We start from the raw sequence: 21,260 nt of genomic DNA on the forward strand, positions 1-21,260 counted from the left end.
CCATGCTCTACCAACTGAGCTACATCCCTGCCGGCCATTCCCTCCCCTACCCTGGACGACACTGGGCCAATTGTGCACCGCCCCATGGGTCTCCCGGTCGCGGCCGGCTACGACAGAGCCTGGATTCGAACCAGGATCTCTAGTGGCACAGCTAGCACTGCGATGCAGTGGGTTTATATGGGTTTGGACACATATATGGGTTTGGGTTCCGTGAGTGGCTTTTGGCCATTTTATTGGATTACTCATGTCTTACTCAACAGTAAGAAGAAATCTGGTTCAAATCAGATGTTGGGTACTATAATTTATTGAACATTATGTCAATCCTAAAAATGTAAAGGGCCAATTTGGGTACAATCAATTAGCTTAATTTCTCAGAGATCAAATTAAATTTTAACAAGATAATGTTGCAGGAATGCTAATCTGTTTCTAACTACAGAAACGATTTCAGAACAATCTGAGATGGTGGGTGTCATGGCATGGAATGACTCAGAAGGTAGGGGGACATTGGAGTGCCATCCTGCAGTTCATATCATTATTACTTCACACATATCAATAACTAGGCCTGGCCTGTCTGGTGCAAGAAACCCTACACATCCTGGTTTAGCTGCAAATACACTTTAAAGTCATATACACTTGAAAGTCAAATGTGATGCCAGTGACAAAAAAAAGGCTAAACAAGTTATAATTAGGACAGCATTTCAGAAACTCGGTCCTGGGGACCCCAAGGGGTTCACGTTTTGGTTTTAGCCCTAACACTACACAGCTGATTCAAATAATCAAAGCTTGATGATCAGTTGATTATTTGAATCAGCAGTGTAGAGCTAGGGAAACAACAACAAAAACGTGCATCTCCTGGGGTACGCAGGACCGAGTTTGGGAAACCGAGTATTAAGACATCCATACAGCTTAGTCAAGCAGTTTCAGGTTTACATAGTTAGAATATGAGAGAGATGAGAGCTTGAGTCGTACAACAACGTTACGCCCAAGAGAGCAACATTTAAGAGGCAGCTCTAGCAGAACCAGTTTAGTGTGTTTAACTGTTACTGTCTTAGCTAGAAAGCTAATAATCCTAATGGATAAAAGGCAAGCAATGTGGAAAGCTAATTGGTTAGCCGCTACCATCATATTGAACAATCAAAGAAGGACAACAATAACTAGTTAACTTATTTGGAGATTTAACGTGGCTAACCCTCGTTGTGGAGCTAAAATAAAAGCGAGCTAACCAGCTAACTAACGTTAGTTAACTATTATTATACATTTTTAACTTAAAGTCAACCGTTTATATTTGTGGGTAACGTTAGACTGTTAGCACTGTTAGCTATGTGCAACTTGCTATCTAACAAGCCAACGTTAGCTTAGCTAGTTTTGACTGATCAGCTGTAAGCAGCATCGCCTCATATCAAACGTTAGCAAGCCAGCGAGACGAACTTACAATATATTCTCGAACTTGGCTGTGGAAATTCTGTTCTCTGATAGTAACATCGTCTTCTTCCATTCTTCATATTGCAGATGCAAGTAAATTGCCCCACTACACACTAGTCGTACAACTGACGTCCATAAAACCTGTCTACGGTCAAAAGAATAACAGCCAAAGCTCACTGTTGCCGTTCCAACGAAGTCCGCTTATTTTCCACCGCCCAAAAAACGCCCCAAAATAAATGACATCATCATTCCTCGACAAAAAATGACCCGGAAACTGTGTTTTCCGTGGTACGTGTGTTTCCTGGGTCGTTTGTCAACAACAATGGCTGCCGTCATGAGTATACATGTGTCTATCAATTTACGTTTTAAGACAGTTTTGTTCATCTATTTCATGTGTTCCAAGGTAACAACTGGTAGGGTTTATTTTTTTTAACATTTCCTTTTTGGTACCTTTTTGCTTCATAAACAAGCTTTTCTTGCTTCATAATCATAAACAAGCTTGTTTGCTTCTTGCCACGCTTGAAACTCGTTGAGACACAGAAAGGAATTTAATTATAAAAGTCAGTGTCTTTCGTCAAGTAACAATAAGATCATAGCTAGGTAGTTAACGATAGTTATATCTGTTGCAAAGATGAAAGGCAAGGGGAAAGCAAAGAGGAAAGGAAAGAAAGACACTGGTAAATTGCAAAAGTATATGGTGACAGTTAACGACTTTGTAAAAAGTAAGGTAGGCTGTGATGAAACAGAAGATGGCAGTGGCTTGAGATTTGTTAAGAAGAAAAGTAGGAAAGAAATGCGTAAGGAGAAAAGAAAGATGAAAAAGGCTAAAATTAAGAATCACTATGAAGGCTACAAGGCTCTCAAAGCATCCACTTGTGACAGTGAGGAAGTTGCAACCCCATCTGATAAACAACCAACAAAGAAGGTTAATGGTAAAGTAAAGAAAGACGAGCCAGCATCTCAACAACCCAAGTCAACTCCTGTTGAGACTGCAGCAGGAGAGAAGGCTGAGAAAAAAGGACCTAAGAAACCTTCTAAGAAAGAAAAGAAAAGAAACAAACTTGAGGAATCAAGAAAAAAAGCCCTTTTGGAAGCTAATGTTGCCGAGGACAGAGAAATTAAGAGGTTGGAGCGATCTCTTGGGTATAACAAGAGGAAAAACAAAAAGAAACTTCCGCAGTCATTCGCTGATGATGGACTTGATTACATTTTGGGGGTACTGGATGCTGGATCGGCAGCTTCAAGGATAGTGCATGACAGTGATGATGACATGGACATTGCCAAAGAGAAATTAAGGAAATTGGTAGACAGTGAATCAGAAATGTCCGGCGAAGAGGAGGAAGAACAAGGAGATGACTCTGAAGAGGAGGGCAGTGAACTAGACAGAGATGGAGACCTGGATGCCACCGAGGAAGAAGAAGATGGAATGGATGAGGACGACGAAAATGAGATGGATGAGAGTGGTGGAATAGCTTCGGAAGAAGAAAATGGAAAGGATGAGGGAGTTGAGAGTGGAGACTCAACGCTTGCAGGGCCAAAAGCTGACACTGTAAGTTGCCCAATTAGAATCTAATTTGTGAATTTCAGCTACATTTATATTTTGTATGTCTAAGGACCAATTTCCCAGACATTGATTAAGCCTAGTCCTGGACTAAAAAGCAAGCTCAGTGGAGAATCTCCACTGAAAATACTTTTTAGTCCAGTATTAGGTTTAATCTGTGTCCGGGAAACCGGTCCTAAATGTATAGACTGAGAATTAAACACTATTCTGTATGTATAGGCTGTCCCGTCAGCAGGGAAATACGTGCCCCCTCATCTACGGGACACCGGGGATGATAAGCGCAGAGCTGAGCTGGAGAGACTGAAGAGACAAGTCAAAGGACTTGTGAACAGGTAATGGTTTTGATCTTGACTACTACATGCTCTTTCATCCTAATCAATGTACCTTGGCCCTGTTTTATCTGCCGTCACACTGGATTTGTCACAATTCATATTTCGGTGCTAGGGATGCTCAAGGTCCGTATGTTCAAGTGTCTCAGAGTAGGAGTGCTGATCTAGGATTTGGGCCTATATCCACAATGCATCTCAGAGTAGGAGTGCTTATCTAAGATTTACATTTACATTTTACATTTTTGTTATTTAGCAGACGCTCTTATCCAGAGCGACTTACAGGAGCAATTAGGGTTAAGTGCCTTGCTCAAGGGCACATCGACAGATTTTTCACCTAGTCGGCTCGGGGATTAGAACCAGCGACCTTTCGGTTACTGGCACAACGCTCTTAACCACTAAGCTACCTGCCGACTCAGATCAATTTTACCCTTTAGATCATAATGAATACGATTATATGGACAGATCCTAGATCAGCACTCTTACTCTGAGATGCTTTGTGGATACGGGCCCAGGTCCCCCTTGTCCGTGTTATCGTATTAATTGTGACCGAAAAGGCAAAACTCATCCTAAATCAGCACTCCTACTCTGAGATGCCCGTGTGGCTCAGGTGGTAGAGCATGGCGCTTGCAACAGGGTTGTGGGTTTGATTCCCACGGGGGACCAGTACGGAAATACAGTGGGGGAAAAAAGTATTTAGTCAGCCACCAATTGTGCAAGTTCTCCCACTTAATAAGATGAGAGAGGCCTGTAATTTTCATCATAGGTACACGTCAACTATGACAGACAAAATGAGAAAAATAAATCCAGAAAATCACATTGTAGGATTTTTAATGAATTTATTTGCAAATTATGGTGGAAAATAAGTATTTGGTCAATAACAAAAGTTTCTCAATACTTTGTTATATACCCTTTGTTGGCAATGACACAGTTTTCTGTAAGTCTTCACAAGGTTTTCACACACTGTTGCTGGTATTTTGGCCCATTCCTCCATGCAGATCTCCTCTAGAGCAGTGATGTTTTGGGGCTGTCGCTGGGCAACACAGACTTTCAACTCCCTCCAAAGATTTTCTATGGGGTTGAGATCTGGAGACTGGCTAGGCCACTCCAGGACCTTGAAATGCTTCTTACGAAGCCACTCCTTCGTTGCCCGGGCGGTGTGTTTGGGATCATTGTCATGCTGAAAGACCCAGCCACGTTTCATCTTCAATGCCCTTGCTGATGGAAGGAGGTTTTCACTCAAAATCTCACGATACATGGCCCCATTCATTCTTTCCTTTACACGGATCAGTCGTCCTGGTCCCTTTGCAGAAAAACAGCCCCAAAGCATGATGTTTCCACCCACATGCTTCACAGTAGGTATGGTGTTCTTTGAATGCAACTCAGCATTCTTTGTCCACCAAACACGACGAGTTGAGTTTTTACCAAAAAGTTCTATTTTGGTTTCATCTGACCATATGACATTCTCCCAATCCTCTTCTGGATCATCCAAATGCACTCTAGCAAACTTCAGACGGGCCTGGACATGTACTGGCTTAAGCAGGGGGACACGTCTGGCACTGCAGGATTTGAGTCCCTGGCGGCGTAGTGTGTTACTGATGGTAGGCTTTGTTACTTTGGTCCCAGCTCTCTGCAGGTCATTCACTAGGTCCCCTTGTGTGGTTCTGGGATTTTTGCTCACCGTTCTTGTGATCATTTTGACCCCACAGCGTGAGATCTTGCGTGGAGCCCCAGATCGAGGGAGATTATCAGTGGTCTTGTATGTCTTCCATTTCCTAATAATTGCTCCCACAGTTGATTTCTTCAAACCAAGCTGGTTACCTATTGCAGATTCAGTCTTCCCAGCCTGGTGCAGGTCTACAATTTTGTTTCTGGTGTCCTTTGACAGCTCTTTGGTCTTGGCCATAGTGGAGTTTGGAGTGTGACTGTTTGAGGTTGTGGACAGGTGTCTTTTATACTGATAACAAGTTCAAACAGGTGCCATTAATACAGGCAACGAGTGGAGGACAGAGGAGCCTCTTAAAGAAGAAGTTACAGGTCTGTGAGAGCCAGAAATCTTGCTTGTTTGTAGGTGACCAAATACTTATTTTCCACCATAATTTGCAAATAAATTCATTAAAAATCCTACAATGTGATTTTCTGGAGAAAAAAATTCTCAATTTGTCTGTCATAGTTGACGTGTACCTATGATGAAAATTACAGGCCTCTCTCATCTTTTTAAGTGGGAGAACTTGCACAATTGGTGGCTGACTAAATACTTTTTTCCTCCCACTGTATATGCACTCACTACTGTAAGTCGCTATGAATAAGAGTGTCTGCTAAATGACTCAAATGTCAAATGTAAATATACAGCCCCAAGTCTTGTGTTTTGGTGTCCATCTTGGTTCAAACGATGTTGTCCTGTGCTGCATTCTCCTCCGTAGGCTCAGTGAGGCCAACATGGCGTCCATCAGTGGCCAGCTGGAGGAGCTGTACATGAGCTCGAGCCGGAAGGACATGAACGACACCCTGACAGAGATCCTCCTGGCAGCCTGTGTCACCCCAGCCCTGATGCCTGACAGACTGCTTATGGAACACGTCCTGCTTGTCAGCATCCTACATCACACAGTGGGGCTTGAGGTAGGTTCAAACCGCATCAACACAATTACCTGTCATTCAACACACATAGCTGTGTCCCAAATGGCACCCTATTTCCTATATAGTGCAGGCCTCTGGTCAAAAATAGCACTCTATAGGGAATAGGCTGCTATTTTGGACATAGACATAGTTTATAAGTGAGGGAGCTAGTCACAATTAACTAAGAATGACAGTTTAATCCTAATGGATTTGTAGCTGGTATAAATGTCTAGACCTCTGTTATCTCTTGGTGACCTTTAGTTCACCCCTGTATGCTCTTCTGATAAGAGCACGGAAAGAAGAAAATTGTATTTTGAAACATCAGTCTGTGTGAGAAAAGGAGTAACCATTAACCTGTGAATGATCATTAGCTTGTGGTTTGTTTGATTTACGTGCTCAGTGTGACTTGTCTCCAGTTCCTTTATAACCTAATTCCTCCCCTTTTGATTAATGGAAAGTAGCAATTCACACCTTGGCTTCCTATTAGCATTATCTCTTTCAGTCATGTTTACTCCCCACCCGTCAGTAAATGGCCACACACATACACACACAGACATACACACACACATTCACATGCCCACCAGCATTCTCGGTTCCATTGACTTCTTTGCTCTATTTTCTGGCCTTTGACATGATGTACCATTTTGCAGGTGGGGGCTAATTTCTTGGAGACGGTGGTGCGGCAGTTCAACGAGTTGTACAAGAGCCCCGGTGAAGGCAAGGAGTGTGACAACCTGGTGGCCATGGTGGCACATCTCTACAACTTCCAGGTGGTGCACGCCCTCCTCATCTTTGACATCCTGAAGATGCTGGTGGGGGCCTTTGCCGAGAAGGACATTGAGCTGGTCCTGTTTGTGCTGAAGAATGTAGGCTTCGCCCTGCGGAAGGATGATGCCCTGGCGCTGAAAGAACTCATCTCTGAGGCCCAGAGCAAGGCCAGTGGTGTGGGCACCAAGTTTCAGGATGAAAATAGGGTACGGTTTGTCACAGCTACCTCCAGCAACACCACTCTCAACATCACCTGCTGTCTATACGCACCTTATTGTTGGTAAAATACGTCAAACAGGGTCATTTTACATTTCGATTTTGGTCATTTGACAGAGCCTCCTATCCAGAGCAACTTGCAAGTCAAATGTATTAGCAGTCAAAGTAGAAGTCATTAATGAATAACAAGCCAACTCTCTTCTGGATATCTTCTCTATCTTTAGGTGCGCTTCATGCTGGAGACCATGTTGGCTCTGAAGAACAACGATATGAGGAAGATCCCTGGCTACGACCCAGAGCCTGTTGAGAGACTCCGAAAGCTGCAGAGAACTCTGGTGGGTTACAGATCTGATTACGCCTTTACAGCTGTCTGTCATATCATATCCTCAAAACCATTCTTTGCTCAGCCATGAAATATTCTTCCATTGTTGATGTTTCCCCAGGTAGCTTTTAGCTAAAACCACCAGGGGGCACTATAATCTCACTTAGCAGTTTATGTGATAGGTTTGAGCACCCAGATGAGGCGAGCATGAAGAAGTAGGGTGAGGTTGCCACTAGATGCTGATCTTGGGTCAGTTTTGCATTTCCCCCACTAACATTTAAGGTTGGGATTGGGTAAGGAGATGCTGATCCTAGAGCTCTACTTAGGGGAAACTTCACCCCAGAGCATTATGTGAATGAGTTGTAACTGTTGTGTTCAGATCCACCAGAGTTCGGGGGGCAGTGATGTGAAGCTGAGGGTCTCTCTGGAGAACCTCCTGGCTGCAGAGCAGGTGGGCCGCTGGTGGATCGTGGGCTCATCGTGGACCGGAGCCCCCATGATAGGTGGCCAGGGCAACAAGACCTCAAAACAAACTACTGCAGAAGGAAAGGTACTAAAAACCCTAAAAGATCTGGGGCCGTATGCATCAAGTGTCTCAGAGTAGGCTTGCTGGTTTAGGATCAGTTTAGTCTTTTAGATGAAAATGAATACGATTATATCGACAGGGGGACCTGATCCTAGATCAGCACGCCTACTCTGAGATGTTTGATACATATGGCCCCTAGTGCTCCACTAAATAAATAATTACTGCATCTTTTTCATATTAACATTTGAGTGGCAATTCTGAACTGGACAGCATTTTCAAAGTGTTTGACTGATCTTAAGTGCAATTTCCCTTCATCTGTCTCCTCAGTTCAGCTCTAAGGTCTTAGACCTGGCCCGGAAACAGAGAATGAACACAGACATCAGGAGAAATATATTCTGCGTGATCATGACCAGCGAGGATTACCTAGATGCCTTTGAGAAGCTGATACGGTGTGTTTTGTTTCCCTACCCTTTTGTAGCACTAAAATGCTCTCATACCAAGCTAGGCATTGCCACAAGTTTCAGTATGAGGCACTGCATTATTTTCTGTGTGCAGGCTGGGGCTGAAGGACCAGCAGGAGAGGGAGATCGTCCACGTGCTGATGGACTGTTGCCTCCAGGAGAAGAGCTTCAATGCCTTCTATTCTGTACTGGGAGAGAAGTTCTGTGAGCACGACAGGCGGTTCCAGGTAAGAGAACAGGGCCCATAATTATAAAGCCTCTGAGTGCTGATCTAGAATCAGTTTAGCCTTTTAGATCATAATGAGTAAGATAACATGGACAGTCTCCTCCTCTGAGCTTTATGAATGCCCAGGCATTCTAATGGTTCTTAATAGCTCCATAGCATTGTGATTGGGACATTCCCTCTATAGCCACCCAACTATGACCCTCAGTTCACCTCAACAGTGTGAGAAACAAGGGGAGTGTCGCTACTCTCTCTCTCGCACCTTTCTGATGTTTTGTTTCATGCTGTGAAAGTAGACAATGGCCATAACCCCTCACTTCCCCTTAAGCTTCCCTTTAGGTCACCGCCCCAGCTCTGATGGTGATAACCATTGTCCCATTAAAGAGCTTTCATCTGAACTGGTGCAAATGTTTGGTTTTCACAAGCGGACTAGATCAGGATTATGTGTTTGCTTGCTGTATTGAATGGGTTGGAATCACAGGAGGTTGGTGGCACCTTAATTGGGGAAAACGGGCACGTGGTAATGACTGGAGCTGAATTAGTGGAATGGTATCAAATATATCAAACACATGGTTTCCAGGTGTTTGATGCCATTCCATACACTCTGTTACGGCCATTATTATGACTAGTTCTCCCTTCAGAAACCTCCTGTGGTTGGAATGGGTAATGGATTGTAATACTGGGCCCGTATTCACAAAGCGTCTCAGAGTAGGAATGCTGAACTAGGATCTGTTTTGTCTTTTGCATCATAATGAATATGATTACACATGCACTGGTACTCTGAGACGGCCCCAGGCTTTTGAATTGATTAGAGGAAATAGGATAGACTTCTAGAGTTCTTCCATATCTTGCAATCCCCCAGTAGTCCCACAGATCCTCTGTTGTATGTTTCCCCAGATGACATTTCAGTTCAGTTTGTGGGACAAATTCAAGGACCTGTCCAGCCTATCCACCAGCACCTTCAGCAACCTGGTCCAGCTGGTCACACGCTTCCTCCAGAGAAAGTGCCTCTCCCTCTCCATACTCAAGGTCTGACACACCATGTTATACAGATGAAATCCGGTCATAGTGAAGTGATTTGATGAATGTTAAAGGGGAAGTTCAGTATTTTACAACCTAATGTTAGATATTTGCTTACCCTGAAAGTAGTCTATGGGCCAGGAGAAACTGTAATCCATGGTTCGGTTTTCTTTAAACAGCGACTTCAAACGCCAGCTAGCTAACTTCCCTTCTAATTAACTTTTGGTGCCACTTTCACTCTGTGTCTGTCTCTTTGTAGGTGATAGAGTTTGGTGAGTTGGACAAGCCTAAAGTCAAGTTCCTGCGTCAGGTATTGACTAAGCTGTTAAAAGACACAGAGCCTGAGGATCTTGCAAACATATTTGGAAGGTGAGTGACGTAATGCATCACATTCCAGTCCAAACTGAGTTTAGACTGACTTTCTCAGTTCCGTTAATGACATTTTGCATAAGGGCCAGTGTATATCAATGATAAACACGTGTTTTTATCACGTAGAAATGTTCTGAGTCATTCTATAATTTGTTTAGGGGCCAGATTCTTCTTCTTGCCCAGTCATGAAAACCTCTCCTTCTCGTACTTTGGCTATCCTGTAAAACCGCACCGCTGACATTTGACTATGTGAAAAGTCTGGTATCAATGTCTGTCATTGTGTTCTGTCTCGTCAGGATTTCGGGAATTCCCAAGCTAGGAATGCTGCGGGAGGGCTTGAAGCTGTTCATCAGTCACTTCCTACTGAAGAATGCCCAGTCGCAGGGACCAGCTGAGCAAGCAGGCCTTCTGTCAGAGCGAGCCGAGGTTGCCAACAAGGCCATGGAGGCCAAAGAGACTAAACTCAAACTGTAAAACACACAAACACACACTCTGGGACCCTGGGAGAAAACCAGGAGAACAAAAGAGCCCTGTCGGGGAAACATGCTCGTTTTTTACAAACAACAAACCCATCAATTTATTTCAAGACTGAGGCTAAGCTTTTTTTGTTTTAAAGAGATTTTTATGTCTCTGTGTGCAGAATGAAGGAGGTAATGTGGTATGCTAGCGTACCTGTATACTTCCAGTCATTGTGCTAACGCTAGTTAGCATTGGCTCGCGAAAAATACCTCTAACTTCCTTCATACTGCACACAGAGACATAAAAATGGTAACCACGAGTTCATCTGACTCTGGGTAAGTAGTACCCTCCCTTTAAAGATTTCACCATTTTGTGTTTGTGTGATTTTGAGGATTACCCCAAAGCCTTTCCAAAATGGAAATGACTACACTGGGAGGTCTGTAATTTTAATTATCTCCGTTTTGTAAAATACAGAGATTACTTCTGATGACATTAGAAATATCCAAATGAAGTAGGGGCTTCATCAAGTGGCAATGATAATGAACATGAGAGTGGAAAATATTTCCACAGTGTAGTTACTCTAATGTATTGAAGTCACTGTCACAATGGATATTGCCTTTGCCTGTATATTTAAGATTAAGATCACTTTATTGGTCAATTGCACACAAGGTCCAACCGAAAGTTGACTTCTGCTTTTAACCCAATCCCTACACATACAGAGACAGGTTTTTCTGAAGAGGTGTGGGGGGCTGCCACACTGGGCACCTGGGGAGCTGTTGTTGTGGGGGGTTAAGTGCCTTGCTCAAGGGCACAACGGCAGGCAATGGCATCGAGGAGTTGATACCAGCAACCCTCCGGTTGTGAGCCGTTCCCAACAGATTTTTCCTGTCGGACCCAGGATTCTAACTGGCAACCCAATGGTTGCTGGCTCGCCTCTCTAACTGCTAGGTTACCTGCTGCCCCCTTTGTACAAATTGCATGTTATTCAGTTTTTAAGATACATCAATGGTATGTAGTGTACTAAAATGTATTTTACCGATGAATACAGGATTAACTCGGTAAAATGTTTCCAAACTGTTTATAAACATTTGAAGTCTGTCCATAAGGCAATAATAAACCCTTTTTTTCACCTTGATTAATCTGGTTAACTGGGTATCAATACATTTGTGTTTTTTCATGCCAGTACGTTAATTAACTTTATTTGCATAATGTCAATAGCAGTCAAACTGGGGTCATATTCATTAATGTACAACATAGCAAAACGTAAAATATTTTGCTACAGAAAATGAAAACGAGCATTTCTTATTTGACAACTTCAGGCAGTTCCTCCCAGTTTCGGTGTATATTCTTCAGTTTGGTGTCTAGTGCAGAGATCTCCAACAGGTTGATACCTGCTACCAAGCAATTCTGAAAGTAAATGATTTTTTTTCCATGTGTCCCATGCAAACTTTCATAAACATAAAGTTCCCGGCTACTATCCAATCAAAGCCTGACATTATCACACTCCTAGTTACAAACTATTGGGTTAAAAAGCCCAACATAACACAATATATGCCAATTAATTTCCCGCAATATTGCCCGTCTGTCTGTTCGTTTCAAGCATTTGTCTATTACTCCGTATGTAGCCAGTTAGTGTTGCTAATGATAACCGTCTTGTAGGCAGAAAAGAATAGGTAAACAAAAATGTGCTTTTTGGACTTCATTTAAGGTTAGGCATAAGGTTAGCAGTGTGGTTAGGTTTAAAATCAGATTTTAATAAGAGACATTGTAGAAATAGGGGGGGTTATGACTTTGTGGCTGTAGTAACTAGTGACGACCCAGAAACATCGCTAGACTGACACATTCCTCTCTTCTTAATGCTCAATTAAAGCAGAATTACACCAAAATAATCGAAATTGTTCGGGGGTTTTTTACCTCAAAATTGGTCTTCTGATGTGATTTCATCATTGACATGGACTCAGAACATACCATTTTATTGTTTCTCGATGAGTAATTGTAATACTGAGAGAGAAAATGAACAGAATTACAGAAAATACAAAATATAACTTTATGGGGCACCTAAGAGTTGTTCATTAACCATTATTTTACCAAGTATATTGACAGAAAACACACCTCTTGTACACCAAAGACACAGGGAAGAGTTGCAGGGTAGAGGATAAGAGAAGAATGATCCTATTTAAAAGCTACTTGAGTAGCTAAATGAGTAGCTCGTGACATGTTTCATTTTTTTGAAGTAGCTCTCATGCTAGAAAAGGTTGGAGACCCCAGGTCTAGTGCATACAATCCAGGAGTCTCTGTTTTGAGCAGACACCATAGTTCTAAGAAATAATCCTCTCGGGGGCAGTGTGAAACAATGTCTGAGCATTCGTATAGAATTTACAGGACCATCATCATCACTACTTGTGTGTATTTCGAGTGGCGCAGTGGTCTAAGGCACTGCATTGCAGTGCTAGCTGTGCCACTAGAGATCCTGGTTCGAATCCAGGCTCTGTCGTAGCCGGCCGTGACCGGGAGACCCATGGGGCGGCGCACAATTGACCCAGCGTCGTTCAGGGTAGGGGAGGGAATGGCCGGCAGGGATGTAGCTCAGTTGGTAGAGCATGGCGTTTGCAATGTCAGGGTTGTGGGTTCAATTCCCACGGGGGGCCAGTATGAAAACAAATAAAAATATAATAATGTATGCACTCACTAACTGTAAGTCGCTCTGGATAAGAGCGTCTGCTAAATGACTAAAATGTAAATGTATTTATAAGTATATTGATATTACATTGTACCAAAGGAGTCTATTGAAGCCTGTTTTAAGTTTGAATCCCTAGTTGATAAATCAGCTTCCTCTCAACAGCAAGGGGTTGTGTACTCTACTCACTATATTCAATTATAAATTGTACACATTTACTTTTCCTTTGTGTACAACCTTAACCATGAATTGCGACTGAGGAGGAGGTGGTTGAGGAGAACATGTATGGCTTTGTGTATGCCATTGGCATCTGCTTGTCCATAGCTAACTTTATAGGTCACTTTCTAATCTGTTGTCAGCGCCATTAGCATTGCTCTGTGAAATTATTGACCTCTTCCCATGCGCAAGCTTCCATGTTTACGACCTTGTATCAGATGTGCCAACTGAATCACTATTCAATCTTTAGATGTTTTTTCCCTTGAATGTATCAACATTTTGTAAAAGAGTATTTGTGATGTCTAATCTCATGTTCATTCATAATCTGTGTAGACTACCCATCAAAATGAAATGACACTGGGTTTTTATTCAGTCTGACAACATTGGCTGCATGCATCGCATAGCAGAGTCATTGCGTTACATTTGATGCCTGCTACTATTAATTAGCTCCATTAACAAGGCTTGCATGAATCTGTGTGTGGGCCTGAGTGGCCAGAGGGTGAGACAAGGCCACAGAGATCACTCAGAGGAAACATCTCTCCCCCAGACCTTACAATGGCTTCTATGGGAGGGTGGCAGTGCCTTCACCCTCAAAGTATTTGTGATGTCTAATATTTATGTATTTTGATTAAGGTGAAAGTGCAAATATAGCCTATGCATGGCTTGGACCGTTACAAAGACTGACTTCCATGATGGCATGTTATATTATATTGGTTATGTCTAATGTTATATAGGCCAATGTACTGTAGTTTGATGAAGATGAAAGTTCAAATGTATGCATTTTCTGAACCATTACATGAAGAGACATCCATGATGGCATGCTGATCTGTGCGAGTCAGTCTCTGTGGTTTACAAAGAGAAAACCAGTGAGTCAACTAGAGGCAGATTGTGACTGCGAGATAAATAGACAAGTCAGTGAAGAGCACACAGGCTACTGTATGCAGGTGGGAGTCATCAGGTTGGTATTGACCCCTGGGTGACCCTGCTGTAATGGGTCTGCTAAGATAGCAAACACAACCAGACAGTTAGGTGTCTGTAATCCCATAATCAGTAGTACGTACTACTTAATCAACACTATACAGTACTAACACAGCCTCACAAGAATAAACAAAATATGGAGAAACTATTATTAGCCTAAGAGCTCAATATCTTTTACAATGCTTACACTGTAATGACTGTAATTGGCTATTTCTGTGTGTTGACCGTGACTATCAATAGTTGACTGTGTGTGTCCCATTCAGACTGACTCTTGTAAATCCCAAATGGCACTTTATTCCCTAGTAGTGCACTACTTTTGCACTACTTTTGACGAGAGCCCTGTGGGCCCTGGTTAAGAGTAGTGCACTTTAAAAGGAATAGGGTGCCATTTGGGACACATACCAACTCTTGTCTACTGTTCAAAGCTATGTTTCCTCAAGCTTTGCTCCCCGTCCTGCCCTCCCAGAGAGTGTTCCCGTCCCATACCTGGCTGGGAGGTGTTGATGAGCTGATAAAGCAGCTTGCGCTCTCTGTATCCTCACAGCTGGGAAAACTCTCTGTTTGCTAAATTACTTCTCAATCAATAACCAATACTAACACAGCTATACAGAAACTCAAAACTTCTGGAACAAATTTTGGAACACTTATTTTCTCAGCAAAAAAAGCAAGTCATGCATTTGGTCGAACGTGAATGAGAAGCAACTGGTAAACATATCACACTTTATAAATGTATAGCTGCAATGCAACACGTCTGTATTTCCTAAACAAAAAGACACTGCATGTGAATGGGCAAACTAACCTGTGGATCTTAGGAGAGCCATTGGATATAGGGAGATATTAGAAAAGGCATTATGGCTAATAGATTTACATTTTAGCAGACGCTGTTATCCAGAGCAACTTACAGTTAGTGAGTGCATACATTTTCATACTGGTGATGCCTTTTGTAATTTTGATGTATAAAAGCATACATAGCTAAGCATGTTGTTGTGTTGCATATAACATAGTCTAATCCAGAAAGACCTGCATTATAAAATGTGGTTCATGTAACCTACACATGTTAGTAGGCTATTATACACTTCGGCCTTTTGAAGATTCTGTCTTCTTTGTTGGTCTGAATGGTCGGGTCATGGGAATCGCAATAGCGCTGTTGGATCTGTGCAAAGGTGCTGGGAGAGCAAACAAGTCCGGAGTCAGACTATGGAAACATTTCACACTAGACCAGCAATAGGATCGTATTAATAAACCTTTGAAACCGCTCGTTAATCAGTGTATGCAAATACACAACACAAGCATTATTTTCAAAGGATTTAACTAATCGGATTGTTAAATATTGAAATGATGTCATGACTTATTTTTTTTAAATTAAAATAACCTGCTAGTTCGCACAATGTACGTTATGCACCACAACAATATGCATTTACTCATCAACATTATAGCATCCTGTGCAAAATTACAGACTTCCTGACTATGTGTTCGATCAAAATCAATTGTCTTTATTAATCAAAGATACTGAGACCAGACGGACAATTATATATGTGGCTTATGACCTCTAAACTAAGACCAAATTGGCTTCAAAATTGGACCATAATTGGAAAAGTGTGTTTAATAGATTCACATTCGTCAGCATTGAAAAACACAACGTTTTATAAAACACATTTATTTAATGTCGTCTGTACCATGGGAGACGGTTAACAATAATTTAGCATGCATTGGTTTAGACATTTTATAAATACAGAATACAAAAATAAACGCATAACATTTTTCTGCACGTAAACTGTAGGCCTATATGACGCAATTACATAAGTGTAACACCACACATTTTCAAAAACATTAAACAAAAGAAAATGCAAAATGACTGTGTCATGTCTGAATTTACAATTGGTCGCCATATCAAAATACTATGATAATAACCCCTATAGTGGAGAACCCATACGATTGTAGTGGGTCCTACACCAACTGCGTGAAAACATGACACTGTCACATAAAACCATGCAATGTTACAAATAGCAGAGTGTACCTCAATACTACATTCTAAAACGTAAATCCGACCTTGCTTGCTAGGGCCATTCTGCACACACTGAATCTCAGTCATCCTTTAGTATTTTCCAAATGATTCTCATTAATTTCTGAATTTCCGGGTATGATTGAAGGTTGTTACTACTGTAGGCCTACATGCAGCTGTAGTTTGGTGGAAAATTCCAATCTCATTTAAGGAGTGTATAGCTTTTCAAGAAGACATGTTTCCTTGCCCCTGTCTCAAGGTTGTGGATTTATATCACTGGTGTGGTTTCTCTCGTCGTCTGAAGAGCAATCCGAGGAGTTGTACAAGAAGTTGTCACCTTCATCATCGTCACTGTCCCTGAAGTCTCTTATTCTGTTACTTTTTGCAGAACCAGTCTTTTGATAATCCGTTTGTTCCTGTCTGTCCGATTTCTCCTGGCTGTTTTTGTTGCTTTTCTTATTCTCAGCCTCCTGCGCGGCTTGCTCTTTGGCCTTCTTGCTCCGTTTCCACTTCATCCGCCTGTTCTGGAACCAAATTTTCACCTGAAAATGAAAATAACAAATATTTGTGAGAGAATGTGTTGAAAAAAATCGTTATTACATTAATTGGCCGTTTTTGAATATGCATAAGCGCCTTGCTTAATGGACACCTACAGCACCACCTGACTTGACTATATAACACACAACAAAATAACAGTGTTTTAATGTAAAACTGATTGAATAGCCTAATAGTGGTATGTTTCGCAATGGCTCTCAAACAAACATGTATTTGTTAGAAATGTTGCTCTTATATACCTGCGTTTCTGTCAGCATCAAGGATGTAGCTACCTCAAAGCGCTTTGGTCTTGACAGATACTTATTCAGTTTGAATTGATGCTCCAGCTCCAGCAGCTGCTGACTTGTGAATGCAGTCCTTGGTCTTCTGCACTTTCCAAGCAAGTTTGACTGGGCCTGAGCTGGAAAACAAAATATAAGTCCATTTCTAGTCATGAGGTCAAGAAAAAAGCACGACAACCTGTGTGCATGTTTTTACATTAGGATTATGCACGCATTTGGCTGCATTATTCGATAGGCAGACCTAGGCTATATTAATAATCATGATGAAGGAATAATAGGCATATGGGTCCTAACTGAGCTAGCAATTTCCTTTAGGCCTATGATATAGGCTAGCAAGATGTACTTTTGTAATAAGCAGATTGAAAAAGAAACGGTAATCATTTCAGCTTAAAATGGGGAATTTGTTGCTGAATATTAAATGGCTAAAAGTTTGAACTGAAACTGATTTAAATGGATAGAAATGTGTGCGTTTTTGCACACTGCCTCCTCAAGAAACAGTACGAGTTCCGGTTAAAAATTGCCAAAATATTGTTAGTAGCCAACATCTAACATTGTCATATAATATGTATTCAATGAGAGCTAAGCTATTTGCCACCTCATTTTGAACAAATCTGTTAAAACGAATAGGAACAAAAAGGCAGTATCTGGTGAGCAAACAGTGTGTCGGTTGTGGGTTTCACACTCCTCTGTCACTTTCCAACTGTCCATTATCTGTCCATTTTAGTTCCTCTCTGAAAACCTATCACCCTCTCTCCTCTCACTCAAACATACTTTTTGTCTGGGAACATTTCTTCACCAAGTTATGGGACCATAATGTAAAATGCGTCAATTTACTTGCCACGTGTAAAGCAAAAACAATTATTTATTAGCAGTCCAAAAATAATGTAATATAAGTAAAAGCATAAACGACAAACTATGAAAAATAAAGGCCAGGTATACTCACAATACTCACAGTTAAAATCGGGCATTTTGGGTAGCATCATTCCCGCCGTGGAGACTCGCAGCCAGTGGTCGAGCTGAAACGTCCCCGCAGAGAGTTTGAGGGAGTCGCTGGGATGGTGGTGATGGGACCCATGCGGATATGAGTAGGACAGGGCAGGGTGCTGCCCGAGGGAATAGGTATACATGGGGTGGCCGTAGAGAGCCTGAGGAGGGATCCCTGCGCTACTCTGTGGATGTAATCCAACCATACTGTGGGGACTGTTCAAGAAGCCTGGTTTAGGAATCAAACCACAGGAGGAAATCCTCGGTGGAGACGGAGTCTCAGTCCGTAAAGAGTCGGCATTCAATTCTGAGGCTTGTACACTTCCGGACGATGAAATGGAAGAGGAGGATAAAGAAGTCACAAGCGCAAGCGGAGATGTCTGCACCTTCGGCGGGTCAACAGCGAGAAGCGCATCGATGCGGAAATTTGTAGATTTCTCCATTTGAACCAGTGTCCCCGTCGTTTGCAGACGTTGAACAGTTAGTTGCCTATCAAAACGATGTTGAAGTGTCGTCGTTGTTCCACCTCTCAACGTTTTGATCTCGGTTAAAGTGTGAACAGTGAAACTCTACGTGACACTTTATTCCTATTTGATAGGGGATTGGTTCCACCCGTTTGGCATGTGGTTGTCCCATTGGTCAATTGAAGCCATGTTTACAGTGCGCTTTTTTTTGGCACATTGCATACCTCTCCAATAAATTACTCGTCCCACTTTGGTTGTGTTGTTTTTAAATAAGTTTAAAAAACATTTTCATTCAACAATGAAAATTATAGAAATGTTGCATAAAACGGATAGACTTAACAAACATGCTTGAGAGCTTGTATTGACATTATTTAGAGTTACATTATGTAACTTTAATTTAATTCCGTTGTGAAGACTTCAACCTATAATGCCTCGTGATTGCTACCATGGGTAAACTATTCAAAGGAAAACTATTAAAATCATTTTTGTGTAGGTCATTGTGAAGAGAATCGTTTGCCATTCACCATAGTGACAGGGCTCGTTATTGTAGCCTACAATATATATGTATTTATTTCTGCAATGTAAGACAATCGGTGGGCATCGAGGGGCCAGTGGAAACCTTAACTTCAGATCCGCGTGCGTATCCAATTTTCGACATGGGCGCATATATTTCATTAGGCCTACATTTTGCCCCACAACCATGTAGGCCTATTCAATGTATTGGATTTTCATGACTTATCTAGCCTACGTTTTATACAGTTTAGCAATGACAGACATATTTCCCAAAATATTTTGGATGAGGCCTATACAGTTGCATAATAGGCCTATTCATTTGTTATGCCTGAAAACGTATGCCTTTATCGCACCATGCAAGATATATTCCTCCCCCAAAAATGTTAACGTCACAAATGAACAACTGTGTCTATGCATGACCCGGAGATCTTACGAGCCCAACTGGGAAATGTAGCTAAGAGCCTGCCTTATACCTCTACCCAAACCCGAGAGATCGAATAGTCCTACATTTATTGCACTGTCCCAAAATATAAATGTGAAATGTAGGCCTAACTGTCTTGATATAATGGAGTGCATAGCCTCCCGGAACCCTGCAAAAATAAAGGTCTTATATGATGACTTGATGTTTTTTTGTGTGTTTGGGGTGAACTCAATGCAACACATTTACCATATTAGGGGACACTTTTTTTAAGCTCCTTTAATTTATGTTTGACTTTTCAAAGTGTATCAAATTAGAAAATAATTCTAATTAGGGTAAGACCATATCTATTTGAAGATTTTGAACTCACCTAGCTGCCCCCTGGATCTATTCCTTCATGCCTCTGCATGCACCTGCTAAATACACACCTCACCTCAGGCTGTAGACTTCGTTTTCCAAGAAAACATACAAAACCACCACAAATTTGGTCCAACTTTTTTACATTTTAGCCTATAATTTATGGCAATTATGGAAACGCAATTGTGAAAGTGCACTAATTGTCATCATATAAGACAAAAAAGTGCATCCGTAGTATAGCTGAATAAATTGAGCGCGCAAAATATGAAGCATAGAATAGTTCGTTATTAGAGCTATAGGCTTCATGTAGGCCTATAGATAGCTCTGGGGGTGGTTGTCTTTTGGTCTAATAAGCCACTTAAAGTTAATGGAGGAAGAGGTCAAAATGAGAATTATTGACACCCTGTTGCCCTTAACCTGTCTCCCAATAAAGCTGATTAGTTTTTGTCAATTCATCAGCTAACCACTCTCTTGGGACCGGCGCAGACGTTTATTTGCTCTGGGGAAATCAACAAGTCACGGGGTAGTTCCAAGTAAAGGATCACCATTTAATTGGAAACCTTGATAATATCATGACCGATTACGGAATAATAGCTGAGTCTTAGATTGATGTGTGGCATCGTGTAATATGAGTCCACGTATGCACCACAAAATTAGAAAACTTTAACCTAAAAGCTAATCCAATAATGGCATTGGGGTTATCTTGATATGGCTTTTATCTCGCTCAGGCCTCAGATAATTTTCGCCTTTCGACATTTCGAACATGGATTAATTTGTCTTTTTTATGATGAGCTTTGAGATCCGTTAAGAAAACGTTTTGACAGTCCAATTTCGGCAGTTTTTGAATTTATGAACAGCATCTAAGTATTCTGAATCACGAAAACATCTCGCTTTCATTATTTTCTTAATATCTTAACAGTGCCACACCGTTTGATCTGTGCTTTGTCCCCACCACCGTTTTAATTTCATTAAGGGGCCACATGAATATTTCTATTAAAGCACCAGTGAAATATGAAGCCATTTAGTATTGGCCTGCACCAATCACGGAGATTTATTGCCCTTTTTCATCACATCAACAGGAAGGAAAATTAATATGGCACCCTGAGATGGAAGTGGACCCTAAAACCCGTCTTTCCTGAAAGGTGTTAATTTGCGCCGTAATTACTTACACAATTAACTAAAATACAAATCAAAGTGACAAATCGAGATAGTTTATATATTAATTACCCTCGGTAAATGTGTTCATTGTGAAAATGCAATTTAAGGGGACCTGCACTGTCTCTTTTATTGCAATAAATACATTCAATTAAATTGGCACAAATGACCACTGGCTTGAAATGTATAGGACTGTTTTTAAACACATTTGTGGCTCATAATCATTTTATCAATTGAATTTGTTGAGGAAGCAGAGCAGGCCTATTTCTTTCCATATAAGACCTTGGATGATAGACTCCATTACTCGACATCATTAGTGGCAAGATTACATTCTGCAAGACCTATACATATGATTTTTGTAGACTGCTGGA

At 41.5% G+C, this 21,260-nt stretch overlaps 3 protein-coding genes across 3 annotated transcripts in view; 1 reads left to right on the forward strand and 2 right to left on the reverse strand.

The window, feature by feature from the left end:
• The window catches only part of LOC311149147 (limb region 1 protein homolog), a 65,278-nt gene extending 63,627 nt beyond the window's left edge, over window positions 1-1,651 (reverse strand). The window contains exon 1 of the mRNA XM_084186234.1: window positions 1,433-1,651. Coding sequence (XP_084042360.1) covers window positions 1,433-1,495 — 63 coding nt within the window. The 5' untranslated portion in view covers window positions 1,496-1,651. The remainder of the gene's footprint in view (window positions 1-1,432) is intronic.
• A 318-nt stretch (window positions 1,652-1,969) lies between these two features.
• nom1 (nucleolar protein with MIF4G domain 1) lies at window positions 1,970-12,171 on the forward strand. Its single transcript, XM_084143347.1, has 11 exons — window positions 1,970-2,971; window positions 3,203-3,315; window positions 5,733-5,928; window positions 6,576-6,899; window positions 7,134-7,244; window positions 7,611-7,781; window positions 8,085-8,206; window positions 8,313-8,445; window positions 9,339-9,470; window positions 9,721-9,830; window positions 10,127-12,171. Exons 1-11 carry the CDS (start codon window positions 2,054-2,056, stop codon window positions 10,302-10,304), a joined length of 2,508 nt encoding a protein of 835 aa, XP_083999473.1. The 5' UTR covers window positions 1,970-2,053; the 3' UTR covers window positions 10,305-12,171.
• Window positions 12,172-16,416: 4,245 nt separating this feature from the next.
• Window positions 16,417-18,425, reverse strand: LOC311147236 (motor neuron and pancreas homeobox 1-like; the record flags this gene model as incomplete). The annotated part of the gene is made up of 3 exons (XM_084183898.1): window positions 16,417-16,704; window positions 16,957-17,117; window positions 17,951-18,425. 3 exons carry the CDS (start codon window positions 18,423-18,425, stop codon window positions 16,417-16,419), a joined length of 924 nt encoding a protein of 307 aa, XP_084040024.1.
• Window positions 18,426-21,260: the final 2,835 nt, after the last annotated feature.

This window comes from Coregonus lavaretus, assembly GCF_964263955.1.
Source record: "Coregonus lavaretus genome assembly, chromosome: 2".
NCBI lineage: Eukaryota > Metazoa > Chordata > Actinopteri > Salmoniformes > Salmonidae > Coregonus > Coregonus lavaretus.